Source organism: Lynx rufus, unplaced genomic scaffold (assembly GCF_022079265.1).
Source record: "Lynx rufus isolate CCGP_SWC_20201006 ecotype Redwood Valley unplaced genomic scaffold, mLynRuf1.p SCAF_14, whole genome shotgun sequence".
NCBI lineage: Eukaryota > Metazoa > Chordata > Mammalia > Carnivora > Felidae > Lynx > Lynx rufus.
The window spans coordinates 6963109-6989277 of NW_025814828.1; the positions used below are offsets into that span (position 1 = coordinate 6963109).

The 26169-nt window shown below is 49.4% G+C and overlaps 1 protein-coding gene across 1 annotated transcript in view; it reads left to right on the top strand.

The window, feature by feature from the left end:
- WWC3 (WWC family member 3) overlaps positions 1-26169 on the top strand; it is a 120079-nt gene that overhangs the window by 55490 nt on the left and 38420 nt on the right. Inside the window, exons 4-8 of the mRNA XM_047075877.1 lie at positions 5177-5253; positions 6638-6717; positions 17753-17882; positions 20606-20752; positions 24802-24875. Coding sequence (XP_046931833.1) covers positions 5177-5253; positions 6638-6717; positions 17753-17882; positions 20606-20752; positions 24802-24875 — 508 coding nt within the window. The remainder of the gene's footprint in view (positions 1-5176; positions 5254-6637; positions 6718-17752; positions 17883-20605; positions 20753-24801; positions 24876-26169) is intronic.

The following is a 26169-nucleotide window of genomic DNA, read 5'->3' on the forward strand; positions in this document are numbered from 1 at the left end:
TATCCCCCCACCACAAAGCAGAAAGAAAAGCCAGGAGGGGCTACATTAAATTATTAACATTGCTCACATCTAGAGGTAGAAACAGGGAGGTCTTTTTCTTTTTTCAAACCTATTTTAAGATTTGTCTCTTGATTCCACGCGTTTATTTCATGCAGTGAGCAGAATTCTCTCTGGGTGAAGAGTGAATTGATATCTCATTTAGAGGAAGGAGATAGTTCTGTCTTGATTTGCCCTACTTTCTTCGTTCTAATGTGCTCACCTCTTTGCCTTTCCCACTGAATACATTTGTTATGTCAGACGCTTTTATGCTAGAGTTAATCTTTCAGTCTTCCTGAGAAACTTGAGCTCCTAGATGCCTTCAGATGAAGTATTATGACCATTTGCAGGATCTTTTGGAAGGAATTCTTGCATGGGATGAATTACAGTCTAAACCACAGGTCAGCAAATTATGTGTGGTTTCTGGGCTGAATCTTGTCCACTCTGGCTCTTTATAAATAAAGTATTATTGGAACGCAGCCACATCCACTCACTTACCTATTGTCTATAGAAGCTACGATGGCAGGGTTGAGGAGCTGAGACAGAGACTGTACGGTCCACAAAGCCAAAAATATTTACTCTCTGGCCCTCTGCAGAAAAAATTTCCCAACCCCTGGTCGAAACCAGTAGTTCTGAACCCTGGCTACAGGGTATCATCTCCTGAGGGGCTTTTAAAAACTGCTGCCTGGGCCCCACTCCCAGAGATTTTGATCTCCTTGACCTCGGGTGGGGCCAGACATTTTTTTTTTTTTTTTTTTTTTTTTGGTAAAGCTTTCCAGGTGAATCCCAGAGTTGAGAATCCGTCGGTCTGGATTGACTGTGATGGTCTCTTCCGGCAGCAGGAATATGACTTTGTGCCTCTGGCTCCTAGGAGCCACCAAAAGTCTGCACCAAAAGTATCTTCGGGTGGTTGGGAGAGCTGGCTTAATCTCCCGTGAGAAAGTGCTGACCCACCCTGAATTCCTGGGTTAGGTGGTGGTGAAGCTTGACCTTATCGGTTATCAGTTTTGCCAACATTCTTTCTGAGGCTTTAGGCCCGTCCCACAAAGACGGCCTTCCATTGGTTACCCAGGAGAGGGGTTTCTCCTCTACTACCTAGGGGAGTGTAATGGCCACAGTCCATCCATTCAACCTTCTGTTTTCCTTCGTGGGTAAGCGTGTTGGAGCTGGCAGGGGAAAAATGGATCACACGCAGCATTTTTCACGGGTATTAGTTGGCAAGACTCAATCTTAAAGGCGATTGCAGAGCCTATGTCTGTTGAGAGATAATCCCCTAGTCTGCCCTAGAGAGCATTTCTGAGAGAACTCTCAGTCTGAATTTGGTGGGATCTTGTGTTACTTCTGTAGGTCGCCTCTGAGCGGGCTTGTTTGATATTTTTTGTTCCTTTGCTTATGGTGCCTTTAAAAACAAATGTCATGCCCTCCTCTGTTGGCCTGGGTTACTTACGTGCATGCCTTTGTCGCTGCTCTGGTAATTAGTACCTGTCAGCATGGGAACTGTCAGGGCTTGCCATCCTGTCTGCCAGGGTTCTTTTGGCTTCCTTGAGCAACTCCCCGTGGTGCCGATGCCTGGAGGTGCACACCTGGTCCTAAGGGGCAGTCTGCCCAGAGGATGTCTTTGGAGAAGGACTACTGGTCTTTCAAAGCATGTTACCCCCCTGGGGTGATCTTAGGTTCCCACAGCACAGAGGAGGCCTGTGTGTATCAGAGAAACAGGGAGACAGAGACAGACACACCAGCAGACGTGTTTTCCCTTTTCGATACCCTGGAAAATCAAAATCCAAAATAAGTCCTGGGGTCTGCAGCGTCATGAGTGCTAAATGCACGGGCCACGCTCACCTCTTGGACAGTGGGCACTGGGGAGCCCGGGGTCCATTCCTTCTCTTGTTGGAGAAGCTCATCTGATGGAAGAATCTGGGGCATCTGGCCCACAGGAGCCCAAGATTCAGACCGAGGTCCCTTTTTGACTGATGTAGATCAAGGCACTGGAAACTTAGTCTTCGTTCAAGTGGGGAGACGTGATCATCGTCTCTCACAAAGATTTTCCAAGAGTTGATGTCGCTGTGGTCCAGCTAGACTGTAACCTGATTTTCGTGTTACCCAAAGCACTACGGTATGCCTGAGTGGGCTCCTTAAGCTGTTTAATAGCTGTGGCCACTCAAGTCTTCAAGAGAGAAGAAAGCTTCAGAGGCGAAGGTCTGGTATTTATCATAAACCTTGAGGTTGGAGACGTGTCTTAACAGAGGCATAATTCTTTTTTTAAATGTCGTGGAGTGCACGCCGTGAAAAATGGAGGCTGGTGCCCTGAGGTGTTCCTTGGACTCCAGAAATGGGTTCCATTAGACCTACTGGCAGATGTCAGGAACTAAGGATTTGGCTTTGCAAGTTAAATCACATTATTAAAAGTCATGCCAGTGTTCATGACGCTCCTTCGTATTTGAAGATAAATGGACTCACTCTTTTTTTTTTTTTTCAACGTTTATTTATTTTTGGGACAGAGAGAGACAGAGCATGAACGGGGGAGGGGCAGAGAGAGAGGGAGACACAGAATCGGAAACAGGCTCCAGGCTCTGAGCCATCAGCCCAGAGCCTGACGCGGGGCTCGAACTCACGGACCGCGAGATCGTGACCTGGCTGAAGTCGGACGCTTAACCGACTGCGCCACCCAGGCGCCCCGGACTCACTCTTTTAAGTACTTGAGTTGCCTCTTCCCTCGTCCCAGTCCTGGAATTTTTAAATTTTAGAGACTGTAGCAAAGCTAACGTGAGTGCTGTCTGCATAAGGAAACCCCGTTTTATCATTTGGGATGGTTTCAGCCGTAAGTCACAGAAAAGACCCGCTCCTTGTCACATAAGAGTCCTTCAGCGGTGGGGTGGGCCCCCCCGGTGGGCCCCCCCATGGGTGCATTCGGTGGCTCAGGGATACCATTTCTCTATCGGGCTCCCCCTCCAGGACTCGGTACACCTTGAGTCTCCCCCAGGGGAGGGGTGCACGCCCAGCGAGCCGAGGGTCCTGTTAGAGTTAGGAAGGAGAGCTGGGGGGCTGGTGGCTGTGTATTTGTCTAGCCGTATCCTGTTATTTCAAGTCTGTCGGCTAATTTTCCCTGTGAAATTGCGCAGAAGAGGACTTTTGTGGCAACGATTTCAGACCGTTACGTTACTGCTGTCGAACGCTGTTGTCAGTTTCCCCGGACTCTGGGAACCCAGAGTTACTTTCTGCCCCACGTGGGAACGACCGCAGGTGGCAGCCGTTGGCGTGGTCTCCCTCGAACGCAGGGTGACGGGTGGACCCATGTGGGGGTGAGCAGTCAGCGAGCCTCGGGCTCATTTGCTTCTTACCTGCATCCAAGTGGAAGTCCCTCTACCTCAGGTCGGGGGGAACGTTTCAGTCCTGGGAGTTCAAGGTGGGGGTTTTGTAGAGATGATTTCTGACTCTTAAGGGCTTTGTTTGGGGCGTTGCTTTCAGTACTGGTCTTAAATGAAGCCAAGGAAGTCAGTCAAGATGGAAGTCGAAGGATTTGGAAATAGACACTCTTTGTCTCAGAAAGAATTCTGTTTTAAAAGTATTTTACTCCGTGTCCTCAAGAGATTACGATTCTAAGAACATTTGAGATAAAGTTGGCAAATGCTTAGCTCCTCCGGATATTTATTTCTAGTAGATTCTAATGGTTTGAAATTCTGACCGTGATAGGGACTATCTTCTTCTTCTTCTTATTTTAGAGAGACAGGGAGCACACGAGCAGGGGAGAGGGGCGGGGAGGGGGGCGGGGAGGGGGGGGAGAGAGAGAATCTTAAGCAGGCCCTATGCTCAGCTTGGAGCCCGATGTGGGGCTCGATCCCACGACCCTGAGATCGTGACCGGAGCCGAAATCAAGAGTCGGACGCTCAGCCGACTGAGCCCCCCAGGCGCCCCTGGAACTGTTTTTTTAAAGAGATATCTGAACTGCTCACACTACCTTTGGATGCAGTTCTAATTGAGGGTATTAAACAATCTTGCTGTGTAAGCCCCTTGATGACTTTGAGCCGTCCTCTCTGATGCAAAGTCAGGAAGTGCTTTTGAACTAGTCGCTAGCGGTTGGCACCCAGTCATCCGAGTGACCGGCAGCCTTCAGCTCCCAGAGCAGAGGGGTGAAGAGAAAGATGCCGGCGCTGCCGATGGGTTTTCCGAGCAGGTGGAATCAGTGGGAATAACCCGGACGCAGACGAGAGCGGTGCGGGGTGGGCCACAGCCGGGGACAGGGGCGCGCCGCCAGCCAAGGTGGGGGCAGAGACGAGTCACTCCGGCACAGGGGCCGACGGCTTCCGAAGCTGAAGAGAGGAGACGGAAGCATCAGGAAACAGCAGTGCAGGGAGGTGAACGGGGTGATAGAAGTTCGAAGCGGCCACTAACTGCTCGGCTGCGGAATCCCCAGAAAAGGTTCTTCGCTGTCCGCACCGCCGGAAATTGGCTGACTGTGCTCCGCGCACAGCTAAACAGGCCTTCGCGTCCTGCTCACGCCAGGTCCCGGCTGTTCATAACGGTGCCGCGTCTGGCCCGGAGCGCACGGCGTGGAAGGACGGCTTTTTCTCGGGCCTGCCAGCTGCTGACACATTGCTAGAAAGTCGTCGTTTTTATTTGATAGAGCTTTACTAGTTGTTTCTCATGCCAAAAATCGTTCATGTGGAGAATACAGATGTGAAGAAAGGAGAAAGAAAACCTTCTGTGATGAAACCAATGAGGATAACCACAGGTAGCTTTGGGATTCTGTCCTTCGAGTGACATCCATGTGTATATGCGTTTGAAAAGGAAGCAAAAACGGATTCATCCTGTATGTGCTATTTCTCTACTTAGAGCAGTTTTCCATATCATAATCACCGCCCCCTGCCCCCGAGCGTATCTGTGGTTTTTAACCCGAGTAATTTTGCTTTCGAAGCAGTTTTGATTTACCGATAGCCATGTATTGCCTCGTGTGGAATCACATAGAAGGGCCACATGCAGAAACGTCAAGATTTGAGGCTGTGAAATGTTAATTCCTTACGAGCCGGTGCCAACTTGTAAATTGGAGACTTAGAATTAATTATTGATTCAGAAGTTCCTGTCTGTGTGTATTTATTTATTTTGAAGGATCCATTATAAAATAAAATGTTTTCCTTCCGTTTAGCCTTCTCTGGATATTCAGCAAATACAAAGTACGACCCATACCAAATTAAAGCAGAGATAGCAAGTCGTCGGGATAGGGTGAGTAAAAGAGCGCTCCCACAACTAGAAGCCCTGTGTGTATTTTCACGTAGCGTTACTTCTCGTGGCTCATCTAACGGGGGTCGGTGTGTCTAACACTCATATTGTGGTAAAATTTTTAATTTCATGGATTATGATGACGTTTGGTTTTACCCTTCACTTTTTTTCTAACAGGAGGAGAAAAGTTTCTTTTTGAAAGCTCAGCCCATCTAACCAAAAGCCACCTGTACCCCTCTGTGTTTTCCCTAGAGCTAGGGTCCTCCTGCCCAATTTGGAAAGATTGGGTGACGTCGGGGCCCGGGCTCCACGGCCTGCTTCCCGATATCAGTGGGTTGCCAGCCTTGACCCTTGGCAGCTTTAGCTTCTCCTGTTCTCCCCTGGTTGCTATATGCCTAGGGAAATCTTTCCCGCAATGGCATTTGACCAGAAGGTTCTGATGCTCCTTCCCTGGGGACACTGGAATTCTTCCCGTCTCATCCCTTCAGTGCCCTGCCTTGGTCGCGTGGGAAGGGGGACGGTTTTGTTGCTTTTGCAGCAAATCATGGGACACGTCTTGGAAACAAAGCCTCTTGGTGTCTCATGCCCCAAGCGCCAGTGTCTCTCTCAGTGCAGCGGTTCCCAAACTCTAGCGTGTCCAAGAAGAGCACCTGGGGAGTTGATTACACATGCGAGCTGCCAGGCCCACCCCCTGAGGGTTTTTTTTTTAATGTTTATTTATTTTTGAGGGAGGGAGACAGAGCGTGAGCAGGGGAGGGGCAGAGAGAGAGGAAAACAGAATCCAAAGCAGGCTCCAGGCACAGAGCCTGACACGGGGCTCGAACTCACAAACCGTGAGATCGTGACCTGAGCTGAAGTCGGATGCTTAGCTGACTGAGCCACCCAGGTGCCCCCACCCCCTCCCGAGTTTTAACACGGGCCTCAGGTGGATCCCCGAGAAGCTTTCCATGTGACGCACTCTCAGGTAGTGGGACCGCAGGCTTCCGGCAACAGTGTTCCCACATGTGGGGTCTCGGAGTAGTAAGTAGAGGGAAGGTGAAAAACGCATTAGGCAGTTTGCTGATTGTGATGTATAAATCACTACCTGAAAAAGAAAATAGTTGCCGGTTGCACATAGGTAGGAACCTGTCGGGGACCTGGGATTTTTGTATCCAAGCGAGGCGCTTCTTCCACGCTGGCTGTTCTGTTTGCCCGTGGATGGAAATTCATGGAGAGCCTAGGAGAGCCTACGAAATTCATGGAGAGCACATCGGGAGTGAATCAGGAACTTAGAGGACAATGCTAACACGAATCAGGAACTTAGAGGGCAATGCTAACACGAACAACTATAGAAACGATTTTCAGAGCTTTTTTTTTTTTTGGAAAAAAAAATATAATTTGTCTTTAGCTTTCCAGATTAAAACGAGAGCTGACCCAGATGAAGCAAGAACTGCAGTACAAGGAAAAGGGGGTGGAGACCTTGCAAGAGTGAGTTGCCCGCGATGACAGAGGGGGGGTTTCCTATGATTTGCTCTTGTGCTCGCCTGTTGGGTGCCTGGGTGTGCGTCCTGAAGCTTCACGGGCCTTCCGCTTCTATGCTTTTATCTCTGCTCATGTTTTCCCCAATCCTAAGCCTCGGAATCTTTCTTTTCCCTGAAGATACTTGGTTCCTTTAAATGGAAATACCTGGGAAACAAGACCTTTATTTTACATTTATGCACATTCTCTGTAGCCGCACCGTCCAGGACCCCCGTGGATGTTTAAATTTGACTTCTAGCTCCGTTGCTTTTAGTCTCAAATTGTTTTTATTTAAATTAAAGTGAACTAAAATTCAAAATTTAGAAGCCCAGTCACCTAGCCATATCTGAAATGCCCAGCAGTCACATGTGGCCAGTGGAGATTTTCTCTGCCTCGCTGCTGTTGGCACTTTGGACCAGATAACTCTGTGCATCACAGGATATTTAGCAGCATCCCTGGCTTTGACCCCCCGGATGCCCGTAGTACCCTCCCACCCAGTTGCGACAGCCAAAACTCTCTGTAGACATTGCCAAGTGTTCCCTGGAGGGCACACGTGCCCCCGATTGAGAGCCAGAGGGCTAGCGGTGACTGCATCGGATAGAACAGGTAATCGAACATCTCCATCGTCACAGAACATCCTGTGGGGCGGTCTGGTCTACAGACCTTCCTGTTGGCGTCTTTACAATTAGAACTTGGTCCCGACTAAGAGTTTGGGGGTGGATTTCTTTTTTGTGAGCTATGTTAAGTCAGCAGATGCAATGAACACAAGTTATTTCATAAATGGTGATGTTGTCCTTCTGAAAGAATTGATTTTCTTAAGAAAGAGTATTGTATGCTTACTGGTCGGTCGAGATTCAGAGCCTGGCTTCTCTTGCTGCACTTGAACACGTGCCTCACGAGACCTTCTGTGCCTGCTCTTCCCATCAGTCACTGGGGATTGTGCTAGTAGCTCAGGCTGCTATAACAAAACATCCTTGGCCGGGGAGCTTAAACAGCAGCCATTTCTTTCTCACAGTTCTGGAGGCCAGCAGTCCAAGATCAGGTCCTGGCAAATTTGGTATGTGGTGAGGGCCTGCTTCCTGCCTTCTGGCCGTGTCTTTCCGTGGTGGTGGTGGTGGTGTGGTGAGTTCTGGTCTCTAGGGTCTCTCCTCCCCTCGTGGGGGACCCCACTCACATGACCTCATCTAACTCTCGTTGCCCCCCCCCCCCCCCAGAAGGCCCCATCCCCATATACCATCACACTGGGAGTTAGAGCTCACCTTGTGAATTTTGGGGAGACGCGCACCTTCAGATCATTGGGCCGAATTGTCCAGAGGGCGGTGCCAGTGCCTGCTCTGGCCAGCCTTCGGTGAGTGGCAGGGATCTGTGTGGTTACTGGGCCTCGTAAGGGTGGGCAGCACGTCACTCTCTTGAATCCTGTGTGCGGACGCGGTGACAGCGTGTCAAACGGGACTGATGTGTTGCTCTTGATAGGGAAGTGATACAAATGTAAGTGTCGGACAAGCATAATTATCTCAGCCTCAGATAAAGCGTAATCGCTGGGCGTGCCCAACCCTGTTGTTTAATACTGTTTAATGTTGCGATTCATCTTCTTAATCATCCAGGATCGGTTTGGTTGATGATTTATGGGCCCATTTCTTTATGAAGGACCTGTTATAGGCACCAAGGGAGGCACAATAGAAAACTGAGCTGGGTCCTCCCTGGAGCCGGGTCCTGCTTGGCTTTCTCTGGCCCTGAGATGTGGCCATGCCTTCTGCAGGCCCTGCCGCGCGGTGGATTTTGATAATCCCATCCACACGCTTAGTGCGGCCGGGAGTCTTTAACCTTACTGTCAGCTTTTTGCTGCTCTGCCGTTTTCCAGCTGTGCACAGTCTCGTGTGATTTCAGTTTACAGTGGGAGTTCCTTTAACGAGCCCTAGTCCATATGGCTTTTTAAAAAAGTTCTGCTTAAGCAAATCAGTCCTTCTCGGTATCGGCTACTGTCGCGTTCCTCATCTTGTCCGTTTGCTACGGCGTTTCCCGGTGCGCCAATTCGTGCTCCGTAACTTTACGCATACGGCCCAGCCAGCCTCCAGATACTCCGATGCCTGCTAGGGCGCGTCCGTGTGTGCTGTGGCCACGTTTTCCTGTGTCACTTCCGCCGAAGGGCCGGATGAGAAACGAGCAGGAGCAAATAATTTCATTTGGGAGGTCTTCTACAGTTACGAGGGCTGTCTGGCTGAATCAGAGATTGATTTCATTCTTTCCTTTGGCCACCCAGGAGCTTTCTGTCATTACCGGGGAGAATCGGGACTTCACGGTGTCTCCAGATGATACCTAACTTAATGCTAGGCATCGTGCCGGCTGGAGAGCACAGCTAGTTCAGTTCTCGCTTGTAGAGCTCTGGGGAAGGTGATAGAGGTTCGGGGTGGTTCGGGAACACTGTGAGGACACACAGGAACCCCGAGCCTCAGAGGGGAGCCTTGCCCGGCACCTTTCCCTGCCGGCCCCGGCTTCTGTAGCGGGATCGCCGGCCCGGTGCCCGTCCCTCTGGCCTCCGTCCCTCCGGCCGTCTCCGTTTCTTTATGTGAACGCACGGGTTCCATTGCAACAGCAGCCGATGACTGAGCACTAGAAAACAAAGGTGTTGGGGCTCAGGGGACCGAGCATCTCTAGGAAGCGAATCCATCGCTTGTGGTCGAACTAATTTCAACAATAGGAAGAGGTGGCCTCGCTGTCTCCAGGTTTATTGGGTGGCAAGCAGCCAGGGCAGGCAGAGCTGTGACTTCACACCTGTGGCCGGAGCGGAGTATGGGTCGTGCTCCTAAGAAGAGAAGGGCCAGCGCGCTTTGTCTTTGCTTTCTGCTTTCCTTAGCAAGGTCTCCGTTGGGGAGTGGTGATGGTAAACGTGTCCCTGCCAAGGAGACAGTCTTCACCCCCTTCCAGAGCCCGTGAGGATGCCCGTGCTCCCCAGTGGAGGCTGGGAGAAGGTTCTGGACCTGGCCTCGGCCCTGGGGGACTCACTGCGGCTTTCCAGGTCGAGCCGCCTGGAGAGGTGGCTGCATTGTCACTACAGGCTCAGTCTGTCCTCACGGGAAGGACAGAAAACACAGGCACTCGTGCCATGCTTACCTTTCTTCACGAGCGAAAACTAATCCGATAGCCTTCCTCTGAGTATACACGCTACGCGGGAGACGGAAACAGCCTCATTCTCTTTCTGGTATTGAGGATTGACTCTTAAGTTTCCATCGAACCCTGCAGATTGGCATTATTATCAAGGACATTTGGGGAACCTTCTGGAAGCATTGATAATGTGATCGCCTCACCCCTAATACACGAGCTGTTGTACGCGAAAGGGCTTCTCGGATGTTATTACCAGCATCGATTTAAGCCAGAGACCCTAGCTTTTCCTCCAGAAAATTTTCTGCTGTTCTTGCTTCCCAGAATATCCAGTGTATTCTTTTCCAGAGCACCTCGCCAGGAGTTTAGCCGCTTATAACATTTTAAACTCTTACTTGTTTATCTTGGTGAACTTTCCTGGCTAACAAGGAAATCCATCATTATGCTTGGGTCCAAGTGAGGAAAAAAGAACCTTTTGTATTTTTTTTTTTTCAGGTCTGTGTATGTTGTTAATTTTTGTAAATGGGAGCTGGCCACGAACACCGTCCTGGGTTAATGATAGAATAGGTACGTGCCTGTGTGGGAGCGTGTGCGTGTAATGCATATAAACTTTTAACGATGGAAAACGTCAGGCATACACAGGAGCAGAGAGAATAGTATCGTGGAACCGTCCTGTGGCCTTGACCGCACTTCGGCAAAAGTCACCACACAGGGGCCGGTCCTGTTTTGTCACCCTGCCGCACCCCTGAGACCCTCGCTGCCTTACGGAAGCAAATCCCAGAACCCTTTTGAGTCCATAAATGGCTCTTCTGAAGTTACGGATCCCTTTTGAAAACGTAGCTACAACACCTGTTCCCCACTTAACAGTCCTCTCGTAACATCGTCCCCTCTCCAGCACGTTTCCCGTTTCTCTGTTTCGTTTGGTCCAGGTTCGGAGAAGCCCCACACGGTGTGTTTGGTTGGTGTGTCTGTGAATCTCTACGCCCCTTCGCTTTTTTTTCTTTCCTTCTGGCGACTTAATTCATCGAAGGAACTAATTCGCTTGTCCTGTAGAATTTCCCTGATACTGGATTTTGCCGCTTTGGCCCTCGCGGGCTCACTTGACACGTTCCTCTGTCCCTTGCTACTTATGCAAACTAGTGTCATTAGTCTGTGAGGCTTGATCTGATTTGAGTTCAGGTTCTCTTTCTTTTTTTTTTCCGGGGGGAGGGGGAGGGGCTGGGCTGGGCAAAGTCCCATTTCCTGGGATGCGGGGATTGTTGGTGGGTCCTGGCATCGTCAGCCCCATTCGCCCGTTTATAACGTTTCCCATCAGCTTTACACCTGCTGCTGTGCCCGTGTGGGTAGGAAGGCGTTCAGGATAAGTTCCCGAAAGTGGGTTTGCTGGGTCAAAGGGTAAATGCCCTGGTCGCGTTAGGAGATGTGGCCAGATCCCTCTCTCTACCACGTTGCCTCCCCGCCACTGACAGGTAAGTTTCTGTTGCCACGGCTGTGCCGACAGAATGTGTTGTCGAGCTTTTGCGTCGTTGCCAGGCGCAGAGGCGGGAGAGAGTATCTCGGCGTGGTTGTCATTTGACTTTCTCTTGAGGCTCTTGCTAAAAGTCAGACGATCGGAGCAGCGTTTATGGGTAACGGAAGTCTTTTTCTAGAAAACTTGAGCTTTTCCAGTGAAAAGGCGGCTGCGCTCCCTGCCCTAAAGTTTCCGAAGGGTGTTTGGGAAAATTATCTTAATGTAACTTGTTACTCCCCTCCAGGGGCAAAGGCGGAGGGCTCAGGAGTGGCATGTGCACAGCTCCCCGAACGGGTGACGTACAAGAATGCGCTGAGTGTGCCAGTGGGTGTGGGAGAGTTCCCTCTCTAGTTATTCTAGATCTCCTGGAGATCTGGAACGTACCTCGTGTTAGATTCCCAGTTGTCCTGCAGCCAGAAAGCTCATTTAACGTTGCTTCACCCTGAGTTTCCCACGCTTACGTGCCGTTGAAGCCTTTTTTCTACTGAGACACCCGTGAGGTCCCCGAGAGCTGGTGTGACAGCCCGAGACGCTTTGGCAGGGGGCACTGTCCTGCCCACCTTTTTACCACCCGTTGTTCTTGGTGTGCTGTTATCACACCTGACCCCCGTTCCTTCTCCCAGCTTCTAGCACGGTGGCTGTTACGGCTCACCGTTCTCACGCTGTGGCCGTGGCGACTTTTCAAATGTCACCTGTGCTTGTGGCTCTCCGGGGCTTTCTCTCTCACTTCGAATACAGTCCCCCGGATGATCTGGCCCCTGTCCTGACCTCGTTTCCCCCAGTGTCACCCCCACTCCCCTGTGTCTGCCCCCTGGCCGCCCTGCTGGCTCTCCCCACTGGAACTTGCAGCCCCCAGTCCCTGGAACACTCTTTCCCCCAAATTCTACTTGCCTGCCTGTTCCCTCCTTTCTGTAGTTTTCTGGACAAATGGTGTCTTGCCAAGATCCTTGGCTAACCACTGGACCTAAAAAGGAGCCCTTTCCGTCACACTCTGTCCCGGAACCTGGCTTCGTTTTCCTTAAAACGCCGATCGCTGCCTGCCCTAATGATTTATTCTTTGTGGTCTCTCTTCTTGACTCGCATCGTGCCACATGGGAACAAGGACTCTGCCTTGTTCCCTGCCGGGTCCTCAGGACCCAGACGCTTCAGGCACAGGGCAGGGCTGAGTGGCACGAGTGGACCCGGCCCTGGGTGCTGTGCGGAGTAGGCTGATGTCGCCGCTCCTGCCCGCTGGGAGCTGTGACGCGGTTCGCGTCACTGCTGGACACTGGCACCCTCTGGGCTGCCTGGACCACCGGAGGACTGTGTACATCGGCCCGGTCACCTTCTTATTAACCGCCCTCCAGCACTACCTTGTCGTCTACACACCGTGCTCTGTTGTGTTTTAAGAAATCCTGTTCCTCATTGCTGCTATTGACATCACAGAGAGGGGCTTACGAAATATTCCAACAACCAGTTTCCAGGGGGCACATTCTTCGCCACGGGGTACCGTTTTCGCTTCGAGCCTCGTAATTGCTTGATGAGCGTCTTCCCATTTGGGCGGTGTGTGCAAAGTGAAAGCCACGTGTCTCAGACAAGAGTGACTGCACGCTCCCGAGCAGTCTGTACTAGAAGGACGCGGTATTAGATATGGGAATGAGCGTTCTCTCTCCAAGGGGATTTAGCGTTTTCAGAAGAGAATGGGATCGTTCACAGTTGGCACAGGCTGAGGCCGACAGTTTCCCAGTAACATGGCCCGTCAGGTACAGCCCGTGCGGAAGCCCGGCACCGCTCAGGTAACTGGAAAGCGTGCAGCAGCGGGGCGGAAACAAAAAGAACATTGTTCCTGGTCGCGGGACAGGTCTGCTGCTGCACACAGGCCCTGCTGTTGATAGAAAGCTGCCGGAAGCTGTCTGAGGTCCCTTCAGGGCCCCTTGCCAGAGCCGGTGATGTAAAAGGTGGAGCCGTAACAAAACTCCTCATTCTTTTGGGTTGTAATGTGTGGTATTAACATGGAATATCTTCAGCGGCCTGGCAGCCCTTTTCTTCCAAGCTGTGGGTTGAAGGAGCCATTTGGTGTTGCGTTTGCCGGTGCGGTTCTCTTGACGTCTTAAATCCAACAACAGATACGGAAACCAGGGTAGTAGAAGGTGGAGGTTCGTAGATGCTCTGAAATGCCTTCTCACCCGTACTGCTGTCATCGCCTGAAGCTGCACCTTCTCCTTTTTCCCTCTAACCCTTTCTTTCAAAAGTAGACCCTGGAGGGCACCGGTTTACTTTGGGACCACATCTGACTGGCTGTGGGGGTGGCCTTCGGCTGTGACACAGTGTGAATTTGGAGGCCTTGACTCTGAGCGTATTGCTAGCCCAGTGATGAAGAGGCCGAGAGCCGGTGTGAGCGGCCCCGGTGTGAACTTCACCGTGCCTCTTACTGGCTGCGTGACCCTGAGCAAGTCACTTAACCTCCCCGAGGCTGCTTCAAGATGTTGGAACGTGGAGACTGTGGTCTGGGTACTGGATTTTTTTTTTTACACTGTGCCTCAGTCCATTTGGGCTGCTAAAGCAAAATACCACAGACTGGGTGGCTTATAAACAATAGAAATTTATTTCTTAAAGTTCCAGAGCCCGGAAGTCCCAGATCAAGGTGCCAGCCTGGTCGGCCTCTGTGTAGCCACCATCTTGCTGTGGCGTCACAGGACAGAAGGGGCAGGGAACTCTGTGGGGGTCTCCTTTATTAGAGCACTGATCCCACCGATCCCAGTCATGGGGGCTTCTCCCTCATGACCTCATCGCCTCCCAAAGGCCCCACCTCTTAACACCATCCCCCTGGGGGTCAGGATCCCAGCCTGTGAAGGGGGGTGCGTAAACATTCAGATCATAGCACCGGGTGTCCTAACTTAAGTTTTTACCTTTTGTTGACAGTTACCACTTTTCTGTCATTTTATTTGAGATGTATCCGCACTCTCTTGGGCTCTTGATTAAAATTAAAAAAAGAAAAAGACAGCTCCTTGGCAGTCACAGATGTTACGATCTTCTTTATGAAATGGAGTATATTGGTATTTTAGAAAATACCAAATCACTGACCACATCCTCTGAATTTGACCAAAGTTCTAGAGGGAATTGGAGCAAAGGGAGAAAACTCCCAAAGAAATGAATTTTGCAGATGGGAAAGAAGGGGTTTCCTACCCTTTGAAGTTTTTATTAGATGAAGTTGATCATCGTTGAAAAATGGAAGTGGTTGGGATTCTGTGACGCCTTGCCTGCCCTTAGAAAAGCATATGGGCCCGACCTTGGCCGCTCTGAGCAGGAGTATGCCTGTGGGATCAAGGGGGCAGCACTGTACTTGGGGGTCCGACACAGGCTTGAGAATTGGGAGACGTGGGTTCGAAACACTGCGGCTCTGCCGGATCTTAGCTTGTCATCTGGGGCCGCGGAGGTCATCTCTCTGAGCCTCAGGTTTTTCATTCTGAAATCTGAGAGGGTTATGCTTCCCTCATAAAGCTGCTGAGGGGACTCAACGAGGTGACAGACGCCAAGCGTGCAGCAAGACCCTGGTGCCTAGTAGGTGCTTGGCACGTTCAACTGTTGTAATGTACTAGTTATATAATTATATAGTGTAATCAAATAATATATACCGTATAGAGTGTTTACCTAAGGTTATATTTGCATAATACATAATGACCCTTTTAGATGATTGTATGTTCTGTTCTATACCATTAATATTGACACACAGTTGTGAAATATGATGCACAATACAATAGTGGTATATAACTGTTTTTAAATAACAGTATTCTCTCTGAAATACCAGGACTTCAAGATCATGTTCCCTAATAGCTTTCGCACTTTTTTAACAGCGGAATCTTTTTCCTTTCCCTTTCCTGCACATGACATCTTCTATGGAACCAACCAGAATGTCTGAGACGGAGCAAAGGGGAGGTGCTCGCTGAAGCAGGGGTGAGGGTCCTCGAGCCCTAGACGGGCCCTCCCTGTAGCCGCTCCTGCTCCCCGCGCCGGACACCCTTGGCACAGAGCGGAGACAGCCGTTCTAGGCCAATCTGCATTCTCTTCGAGGTCCCAGAGCCACTTGGGTATAGCCAAGGCCAGAGCGCAGGTCCGTGGCCTTGAAGTTGAACTTCCGTTCTCCCAGGTGCTGTGCAGCGTCCGCCGGCGGCATGAATTACGGGGCTGCCGATCCCTCTTCCTGAGGGAATTGCGGCCTGTTTTCCTGTGTGTGGCAGCCGTTCCCGTCATGGGGCCTGGTGCCTTGACGGGCTGCTGGCTCAGCCCCTGGGTTTACTGATGTGATGGCCACGCGCAGGCGTTCTTGCTACTGAAAGCCGTAAGGAAGTCACAACACTTACGTATAAAGCTGGAGCTGACATGCGTAGGGTCTCACGTCACAGCCTTAGCGCCGGGAGCGTGTGTCTGTACTTCTGCGGCTGTTTGATTAGCTTTGATTTTCAAGCACTTGAAAACCTTGTGCTCGGTGCAGTGGAGTTCATTTCTCCACGGGGGTGTCGGCGTCAGGCGAGGATCTATTTCCTGCATTTTTCGTTCTGGAGCAGTAGACCTGGTTAGCAGAGGCGCTGGGCATTGACTGTTACCGGGAAGTCGGACTTGCCCGGCCTTGGTGTTTTGTCTGAGAACGATGGAACCCTTCTACCGACTTCATGAGCCTCTGCGGGTTGTTGGCTGTGACATTAAATGAGATGTATTGGAAAGCCTTTTATCAGAAGATCGGTGCCAGGAGACCCTGTTACGTAAACGAGTCTAGCTTTTCCCTGCAAGAAAAACCGGGCCACTTCTTCGGCGGATGTGGCGCTGTGAGATGGACGGCCTCTCATTTCCGCCCTCTATTGGAGACCCTTGGTTCTCTGGAGAACAGCTGAAATGGGAAAACGCGTGGCCAGGCCCTGCTGGGATGGAAGCGTGTCACCACTGGATGGGTGGGGGCCCGTGGCGTTGACTACATGCAAGAGAACTCAGGGCCAGGTTTCGTAAATACGTGGTTTGCAGCTGATGCAGTGCCGGCAGTGGCCGTGGAGCCCTGAAGCCCGGTTCCAAAGGGAGGGAATGGCTTCCTGCCTTGGTGTATTTGTCCTTCTCTTATTCCAAGGGTCGTGAGAGCTCAGATCAACTCCGGGCCTAAAGAACCAGAGGTGGTGAATTATTTACTTTTTCTCCCATGAATACACAGATTCAGTGTTATCCTGACGATAATAATAATCACCGCTAACATTACACGCCTGGCCGTTCCCCATTAAGTGGGGGAAACGTGAACCTGAGGTTTACAGAGGCCAAGCCGCTTGCCCGGGGTCCCGCTGTAGTGCTGCAGCGTCACTGGTCCTCACCAGTGTGCCAGGATGCTTTCGTGAGCGGAAAACCGGCGAGTTTGGGCTGGCCGTTAAGGATCCAGAGTTTCCGGTAACGTGGGGAAGAACGGTGTCGAACCGGAACCTGCGTAATGGTGGGTCTGGAATCTGAAAGGCATGCTAACTACTGTCAAGCGGTGGAGTTCGTGCCCCTTTCTGGATCAGAGTATTCCAGCTGCTTTAGCCCTGCGGGTTTCCAAGCCTCAAGACTTAGGTAAGGGAGGGAGACAAAGGACGTGCTGTATGCGGGAGGCGGCCTGCTTTGTGGAGGCCAGAGCCAGGCCTAGTCTCTCGGTCAGCGCTCTGTTTCCAGCACCTGGAAGCAGGCCTTGTGTGCCTGGGGGCGGCCTGGCTGAAAGGAAGGAAGGGAAGGATGGAAGGAGGGAGAGAGGGAGGGAGGGAGTTTGGATGGATGGATGGATGGAAGGAAGGGTGGATGAATGGATGTTTGGATTGAAAGAAAGAACTGAGGAGGTGAGTAGTAAGGAGAAAGAGAGAGAGAGGGAGATCAGAACGAGAATGAGATGGAAGAAGGTAGCGGAGACAGAGTTTCCAATTTTATAGAAGGCATCGCTATTAAAAGTTCACAACATTTTGCTGTTTCCCATATGCTCTCCTTGCACACAGATGTCATTCGTATGTTTATTTAATAGACAGTTTTGACCGCTAACCCAGATGCCGGGGATAAACAAGTAGACATAATCCCCCTCTCAGAGAGGAGTTTACCATCTCAGGATATTACTTAAGCCAGTGTTTGTTGCCTGATCATTAGTAGAGGTCATGGGAATCCTGATTCGAAGGTCCTCACCTGCATTGGATGTTCCTGGAGCAAAGGAAACCGTCCACCAGCCAAGGTTCATCTCTGCATGTTTACCACAAGCAAGAAAGGTTTTATGGGATCTTTATTTCTCTTTGCCACAACGCTTTTAACCGTTTCCCACCTTTCTGTAAAGCTTTTGAGTTATGTTGTTGTTGTTGTTGTTGTTGTTGTTATTGTTATTGTGTAATGGAATGTTATAATCTCTTATTTTTATTTTTTAACCAGGATTGATCGTAAGATGTCAAGCACTCACACCAACTACAAGCTGGATGAGGCACAGGCCATAATGAGTGAGCTCCGAACCATCAAGAAAGCCATTTGCACAGGCGAGAAGGAGAGGCGGGACCTGATGCAGGTAGGGGCCTGGCACTCTTCAGATCCCATGTCCGTTCGTCTGCCTGCCTACGCGTCTGTCTTTTATTTAAAATTTTAGGAAAATATGTACTTACCATATATGTTATGTTATGTTATGTATGTATTATATATGCAATCCATATATTTTTAAAAACACGCGTATATATCATACATATATGTGTATATATGTTCTTTATGTGTGTATATTTATGTATACTGTATATTAAAATGTTTTCAAATACGGGTATTAGTTATTCCTAGGGCCGCCATGACAAAGGAGCACACACTGGCATAGAACAACAGAAATTTATTCTCCCAGGGTCTGGCGGCCAGAAGGCCAGAGTCAAGGTGCCGACGGGGCCCTGCCATCTCTGAAGCGGTAGGGGAGGATCCTTCCTCACCTCTTCCAGCTTCTGGCATTCCTTGGTATCCCTCAGCTTGTAGCTGCATTGCTCCAGCCTCTGCCTTCCTCGTCACATGGTGCTCTCCCTGTGTCCCCGCATCTAAATGGTCTCCTCTTATAAGAGTGCCAATCATTGGATTAGAACCCACTCTAATTCTGTATCACCTCACCTTAACTTGATTCCGTCCGCAAGGACTCGATTTCCAAAGCAGCCCGCATTCCCAGATTCTTAGGACTTGAACGTAACTTTCTGGAGGACACGATTTAAGCCACAAAAATGGGTGATGCCTATTGTTCAATAATCAAAAAATTTTTAAAGTCTATGATGACAGGTCTTGCTGTTGCCTCATTCGCTTGTCTCCTGTAACTACTTTTATTAGCTTCCCGTATATCTGGTTAGTGTTTATGCAGCCCCGGGAGAGTGTGAACACGTGTTCAGCCATCCTCACGGGGAGCTAGGACTATGCCTGCTGCTCCCCTGCCCCGGCTTCCTCACCTAACGATAACACCCCGTCTCTTTTTCCGCATCTGTCCACCACGCGCCGCTTCATTCCCTGACGTGGCCGCGAAGTACCCTACTGCGTGCGTACATTTCGGTTCCGTGGCTGCCATCAGTGGAGCATTATATCGTGTTCTTTTTTGTTCCTCGCGCTTCTGTAGATGTTGTTATTTTTAGAAAAAGCCTGAGTGTTTGCAAATGGGTGCGCGCTGGCCTTTTTGCTTGATGCTCGGGTGCTTTCAGATGTTTCTGTTACGGCTTTCATTTCGCGTTCCACACACTGAGTACCTAGTAGGCACCGGTCTAGATTCCGCAGAATGTAGGGCATAGAAGGGCACGTGAAACAGAGCTCAGACTCGTAGGCCAAATGAGACAGGTGCACAGATAGCTGCCTTCCATGGCAGTGCTTCCTGAGGTCAAGGATCCAACAGACTTGTCCCCACAGTGGTCACTGAGTTGCCCATTCCCGGGCCGTGCCCCGGGCCTACTGGATAAGGCTCTGGAGGTGTGGCCCACACATCTGTATTTTCACACGCCCTCTCCAGGTCATGAAAGTAAACGATCGACGGTTAGATTGTCTCCGAGCACTGGTAGCAAGAACAGCTACTGCCATTTACTGAGGCCTCTGAGTGCGGTGTCGGGCAAGGTGCTGTATGGATGTCACCCATCATAACGTGAGCCTAAACCCCAGGGGTGAACCAAGCGGCATTTCACCACGGGGGCTTGGAGACTCTGCCCCTGGAGGTTGCGCTAACTGCTCCGCACTGGCCGATCCAGGCGTGCAGGGCGGGGGCGACCGCCCAGTTGCCTCGAGTGGGTTCCCCACTGTGGGGGCTGGAGATAGAATTTCTAGAAGAAGCTTCAGACCCCAGCATCTTCTCTGAGACGCTCCTGGGAGAGGCATGGGGAACGTCCTCTCTAGTAAAATCAAAGAAGTTGTTTTGTCTTTCTTTTATGAGCTTAATGGTACCGGCCCATTCCAAGATGCCTTTGTCTAGAGCCAGAACCAGCTACGTGTGTTATACCGCTCCTGCGCGTCCTGGTGTCCACAGCAATGTCTGCTGAAGATAAAAACGTTCAAAAGTCTTCTAAAAACTTGTAGAAAATCTCATTGCTCTTTGACTTGCACCCAAAGGGGTTACGTGTGCCAGAATACATACTCTGGTTTTTGGCCAACTGACATCACGTGAGATGACTCTTGGTCATGTACAGTCACCTGAAAAACCAGGTTGTGAAAATACGTAAACATCATCCGGGAGTGGTTTTGCTTCTGTGTGGTTTATCAAAATCTCAAGGTGGCATTCATCTCAGACTCATTTATTGATAGAACATTTATTGATAGAACGGCAGTGCTCCCCCCCTTTTTTTTTTTTTGCTCCCCCCTTTTATTGAGGTACAGATGACAAAATTATATAAACTTAAGGTATACAACCTAATGATTTGATATACATATATAATCTGGAATGATTACCACGATAAAGTTAGTTAACACATCCACCGTCTCACATAGGTACCGTGCGTGTGTGCGTGTGTGCATGTGTGTGTGTGTGTGTGTGTGTTGAAACACGCTGTGTTTCCTAAAGAAGAAAAACAGTAACAGTGGTACCCAGGCAGTTGTCTACGTTATCCACATGCTGGCAGGGGGACTCGGTCACAGGGGGACGTAAATGACGAAGAATTGTATTAAAGGTGCACGTGGCGGTAGACTTGGCTTCTCCACCTGGTGGGGGAGGGGTGGGGTGGGCCGGCACCAGGGGCGGCCCTCAGCGGGAAGGGAAGCGTCACCACCTCTGTTCAGGCGGCTCGTTTCCTTCTCTTCCAGAGCCTGGCCAAGCTGACCGACGGCTTCAGGAATAGCTTTTCTCTCACTGACCCTCTGCCGGAGTTCCCTCACAATCCAGGTGTGCTTGGCGATTCTTTACCTCAACAGTTCTGCGACGCTGGGTCTCAGACCGACATCGTCGGAGAGGTATGCCAGGAACCGGGCGGGCTGGGGTGGAGGGGAGGGCCGAATGTGCCAGGAGAGGAAAGAGCCGCCTTCGCGGTGCCGTCACTCGTCACTCGTTTGTTTTCCTCTGCCACTTTCTCTTCAGAGATGTTTTGGCTTTTGTGCCATTGCGTTGGAGGAAAAAAATCCAGCTTGGAGGTCCCGGGGCCTGGAAGGCAATCGAATTGCTTATTACCTCTCTCCTTGTGATTCGGATTCTTTAAAATGGCAGAATCCTTTTGAGAATTGAATTTAGGTGTGTTTTTAACAGACATATGATATCTTACAGCAGGGATCAGCTAACTTTTTCTGTAAAGGCCCAGATAGTAAATATTAAATTTTTTTTAATGTTTATTTACTTTTGAGAGAGAGAGAGAGACAGAGCGTGAGCAGGGAGGAGCAGACAGAGAGGGAGACACAGAACCTGAAGCAGGCTCTAGGCTCCAAGCTGTCAGCACAGAGCCCGATGCAGGGCTCGAACTCGGGAACAAGATGGTGACCTGAGCCGAAGTCGGACACTTACCCGACTGAGCCACCCAGGCACCCCTAGATAGTAAATATTTTAGACCTTTGCCATAGCTATCCAACTGTGTTGTTAGAATGCAAAAGCAGCCATAGGCAGTGTGCGAACAAATGGGCAGGGCTGTGTTCCAATAAAGCTTTATTTTTAAAAACAGGATTGGATTTGGCCTGCGGGGGCCATAGTTTACCGATCGTTGGCTTAGCCCAGTGATTTTCCGAGGCTTTGTGGCTGTGGCACCCTTGGGTTATACTTTGATGCTATTTCTTATTCTTCTAAAAGAATGTCAGGAAATTGAATTGAATCAAAATTAATTTTGCTTGGGACTTGGAAGAATTTCATAAGGCCCCTTTTGGCAATTAGTGAAGCCTTGAGTTAGCCACAAAAACAAAGTTGGCAGTCATCATCTGAAGCAGGGTGGTGAATGCTTAAAGACACTCCTGTTGTAATGTTATTGAGTGAAGTTTATTACAAATGGAAAACAAATTGAAAAAAAAAAAAGATGGCTTCTTTTTCTTAGAGCTTATTAAGTAAAGATGAGACATCAATGGAATGTGGAATGCCCTCTCCAAAATTACATAAAGAAAAGGAAACAAGGGGAAAAGACCATTGACAAAAACTCCGGGTTTTAAATAATTAACTAATATTTTGAAGTTTAGGCAAATAGTATCTCTTTGAGAGTACTATGGTAAATAATGACTCTTTTTGTCCTGGACGTCCCAGAACAGCCCTATTTTCAATTTTCCCCTCCCTGCTTTCAAAAGTCCGCGTAGACGTTTTTGACCAGGCAATTTTGGTTTTAAAGGATAGGGTCACCATCTATATAAAGACACAGAGAAAAGAATCTGTAAGTCAGAAATGCCTGCTATTTTTGCCTAAAGGGTTTGGTGTGCAGGAAAGAAAGAAGTACAAGACTCACTGAATTCCATGAATAATTGCGGTTATCATAGGTTAGGATTAGAATTTAGAGATTCGACTAGTTTCGAAGAAACAAAGGTTCTCTAATGATTAGGTAAGACTTTCTAAAAATATCAGGTGGGGAGTGGCTGGTCATGCAATAACTCAAGGAGTAAATTGTTATCGTTTGTGAGTTTACTGGGGCTGGCCCTGGACTGACCGCTTCATGGCTGTTACCTTATTAGTTGTTTCCATATACATTTGATAGACGAGGGGATCAGGTGCCGAGTCAGCTAAGGTCATGTAGCCAGGGCTGGCTGGGTTTGAATCGACATTTCTGATGTCTAAACCCCTGTTTATATCATGTCGTTATAAAAAAAGGATATTGAAAGGCCGTAATTGGATTAGTGGGCTATTACTGCCTAACAGATTACTCCAAAATGTAGCATCTTAAAACATCACACTTCGATTATCTCAGACTTCTACTGTGGGTCAGGAGTCTGGGTGGGCCCTCTGCTTCAGCGGCTCTCACGAAACTGCAATCAAGGCATCAGCCAGGGCTGCAGTCTCATCCAAGGACTTGACTGGGGAAGAGGCCACTTTGAAGCTCACGTGATCGTGACAGGATTCACCTCCCCACGGGTCGTGGGACAGAGGGTTTTGCTTCTTTGCCGTATGGACCTCTCTGGCACCGTAGCTTGCTTCATCAAAGTGTGCAAGCTGAGAGAGTCTGCCAGCAAGATGGAAGTCACTGTCTTCTGTAACCTGGTCACAGAAATGGCTTCTCATCATCTCTGTTGTATTCTATTGGTAATCATGGCTCTAGAGCACTCTCAAGGGGCTCACACATGGGGCGAATCCCAAGAGGTGGAGACTACTGGGCACCATCTTAGACGTCTGCGTACTTGGCTTAGTTATCACTTTGGGTCATCGGTTTTGTGGGATGGGTGTGGACATAATTGGCTATGCTTTTTGACCCCAGGACTTTGCAAACACAGATGTGTACACGCTGCAGGCCTAATGCTGGGATTCGACGGTTGGGGTACATGCTACGTAGGAACTGTGAAGCAGGAACCTGCTGAATCCATTGGGCCGTAGGTTTTTCCTGTTTTGACCAAGATGTCCGTTTTGTTCTCAAAGAAGAGTGCAAAAACAGGCTCAGAGATCTGCAGGAGCATCAAGAACAGGTTGAAGAAATATCTGTTGGTCTTGATGATGGGTCAGCTGCAGGAGTCTCCGACAAACAAGGTGGTGAGGTGACATGTAGCTCGTTTCCAGCGTAGATGGCTCCTGGAGATGTGACGTCAAAGCATAGGAGTGTGTGTGTGTGTGTGTGTGTGTGTGTGTGTGTGTGTGTGTATTGAGGAAACCGCGGGGAGGCTGTAAAATGTGTAAAATTATGACACATCTCATCGGAGAATGCTCAGCCCCTCGTAAGGCATTTCTTCCATCTCGCCATTCAAGACGATGAAGATGAAGACATTCCTATTGATATGTATCAACACTGGTATCGATAAATTCATCACTAATCATTCAGATAGAATATTTTCAAATATTTGCTGACGTGACGTTATTTAAAAAAATGACTTGGAGGCCATGGTCTAGTTAAGGTCAGATCTACAGAGAGGACTGATTTAATGAATTGGTGTCATAGATTTCCAGGAATGAAAGAAGTGACCAAGGTGAGCTACGATTACCTCCCATACAGGTCTTTTTTTGTTTTGTTTTAGGAATTTGTTTTGTTCGGTGTAATTGGTAAGAAAATAAGAACAACTAATGATCACGTCAGGGCACCACATTTCAATTCTAACTCCTAAGGTGATGTGCCCCAATCCAGGCTTTTCCAGACCTTGCTTTATTTCCTTTTGACCTTGAGCTCTCTAACATGCCATGTGACACTAGAAGGAGTCCTGTAGCCCATGCCTAACACAGCTAAGTCTGTTGTCTTCTGATCGTGTGACTTCTCAGGAGAACATCGTTATTCTGCATTTATTGAAGAATGACAAAATGTACTGTACAAAGTGGGACGGACGTTTATGCCTTTGTGTCAACTTTTACTAAGGAATTCCCTATTTTGTTTTTTAAACTTAATTTGTTGTTAGGAATTATACAATAGATGAATACACCTCCACTGGTAAAAAATACAAACAGACCCACCAGTGTTTGAAAAGCAGAGCTTCCCATCCCCACGCCCAGCTTCTAGCAACCAGAGGTGACAGCTAAGTATTATTTGGTGTGTTTCCTTCCAGACCCTTGAAAAGGGGACATTTGTTTTCTTTTTTGAGAGAGAGAGAGAGAGAGAGAGAGCGCGATCAAGCACGAGTGGGGGAGGGGCAGAGAGAGAGCGAGAGGGAGGGAGAATCCCAAGCAGGCTCTGCACTGTCAGCACAGAGCCCGACGTGGGGCTCAAACTCACAAACTGTGAGATCATGACCTGAGCTGAAGTCTGACGCTTAACCGACTGAGTCCCCCCAGGCATCCCCGAAAAGTGGAAATTTAAAGACAAAATAAGATCTTCTTCACTGTTGCTAAAAGTTGAAATGAATTTTCTATTTTGAAAATATGTTTTAATATGTTTCCCCCCCCCCTTTTTTTTTCCTTCTGTTCCGGAAAGTTTGTCTTTGATGATAAGACAAGACTTGTAGACCGAGTCAGGCTTAATTGGCAGTATGAGGAAGCCAGAAAGAGGTAAGAAGCTCCTTTTTCCAATCTTGCCTTCTGCTTCCTTCCTTTCTCCCATGGAAAGAGGTTTTGTGGAACTCCAGTGTGGGATCGTCCACTTTTTCTCAGAAAGCAGTGTCTGATAGAATATAAAATCAAAGATCTTCCTTTCTGTGGAAGCTTCCTAATACCCACAACAGAATTTCATATGCATTTAAAATGTGAAACGGTCACTCTTGTGAACAGTTATAAAGCCATGATTTAATAAAGACAGAGACACCTGGCTCCCGCCCTCCCTGCCTTCCCACCAAGGCTTCAACACAATCGCCTTGTCTTTTATATGTGCCCTTTCCGACTCCGTAGGTTAATGGAGAAAGCCACGCATCTTGGTTTAAAAGACGGGTTAATAAGGACTAGGTCAGCACGTGCTGGCGGCCCCCGGTCTGTTTGGATTTCGATAGAACTGAAGCGTAGCCACTTTCGTTGACCTTTGCTGTAAATCACCTGCCCTCTGAAAATTGAGACTCGACCCTGTCTGTACATTTTCAAAATTCATCTTTCTGTCCCCCTGTCCCAGTCCTAACCGTAGCCAGGGGCAGGATTGAGAGGCAGCGTGCAATCCTCACAGGCAGGCAGGGTTTTTAGCACGTCATGCCCCTCCCCATGTCCCCAGGACCCCGTTTTCTGTATTCTGACCCTGCCGTGGCTTTTGTGTCCTCTTTTTAGACACTTTCTCTCTTTTGTGTCTTTTGAGAAGAGCCTTAAAACCAAATCATTTCCAAATCTGTGCTTTGGAAAGCTACAAAGCGTATCGTTTTGAAAAAAGTTTCTTGAGTCACATGCGAACTGTTTTCTTGGAGGGTGGGGGAGAAGGAGCGGAATGCCCGGTGGGGTGAGGGAGTCCTTTCTGGAAGCGAAATAGTTGGGTCTGCTCGATCGACTGTATCATTCCTGATGTCTGGTAATCCACTTGGTTGCCTTTGTAGAAAATGTAAAAATAGCAACCAAAGCAGATCAGATGACTCCCCTGCTAGAGGGCCTGACACGGGCCTTCTGTTTGCTCGGAGCTCTGACACCCGGCTCTCCCTGGCTTCCCCCCTCGCATGTGCAGTGGGCTTTATGTTTCCACACGGACTGCCGCCAGATCCGTTCAGCCGTGCTGCTGGGCTCCGTGGCCGTATTGTGCATCTACCGCGCGTTCCTGCTCTTGAGCTCGCTGCCGTCTGTCAGGGGCTGTTGTCCCCGTGGAATGTTCCTCTGCTCATTCCTGCATGTTTCTACTGGACTGCGCAGTGTGGGTGCTTGGAATTTGCTGCGCTGT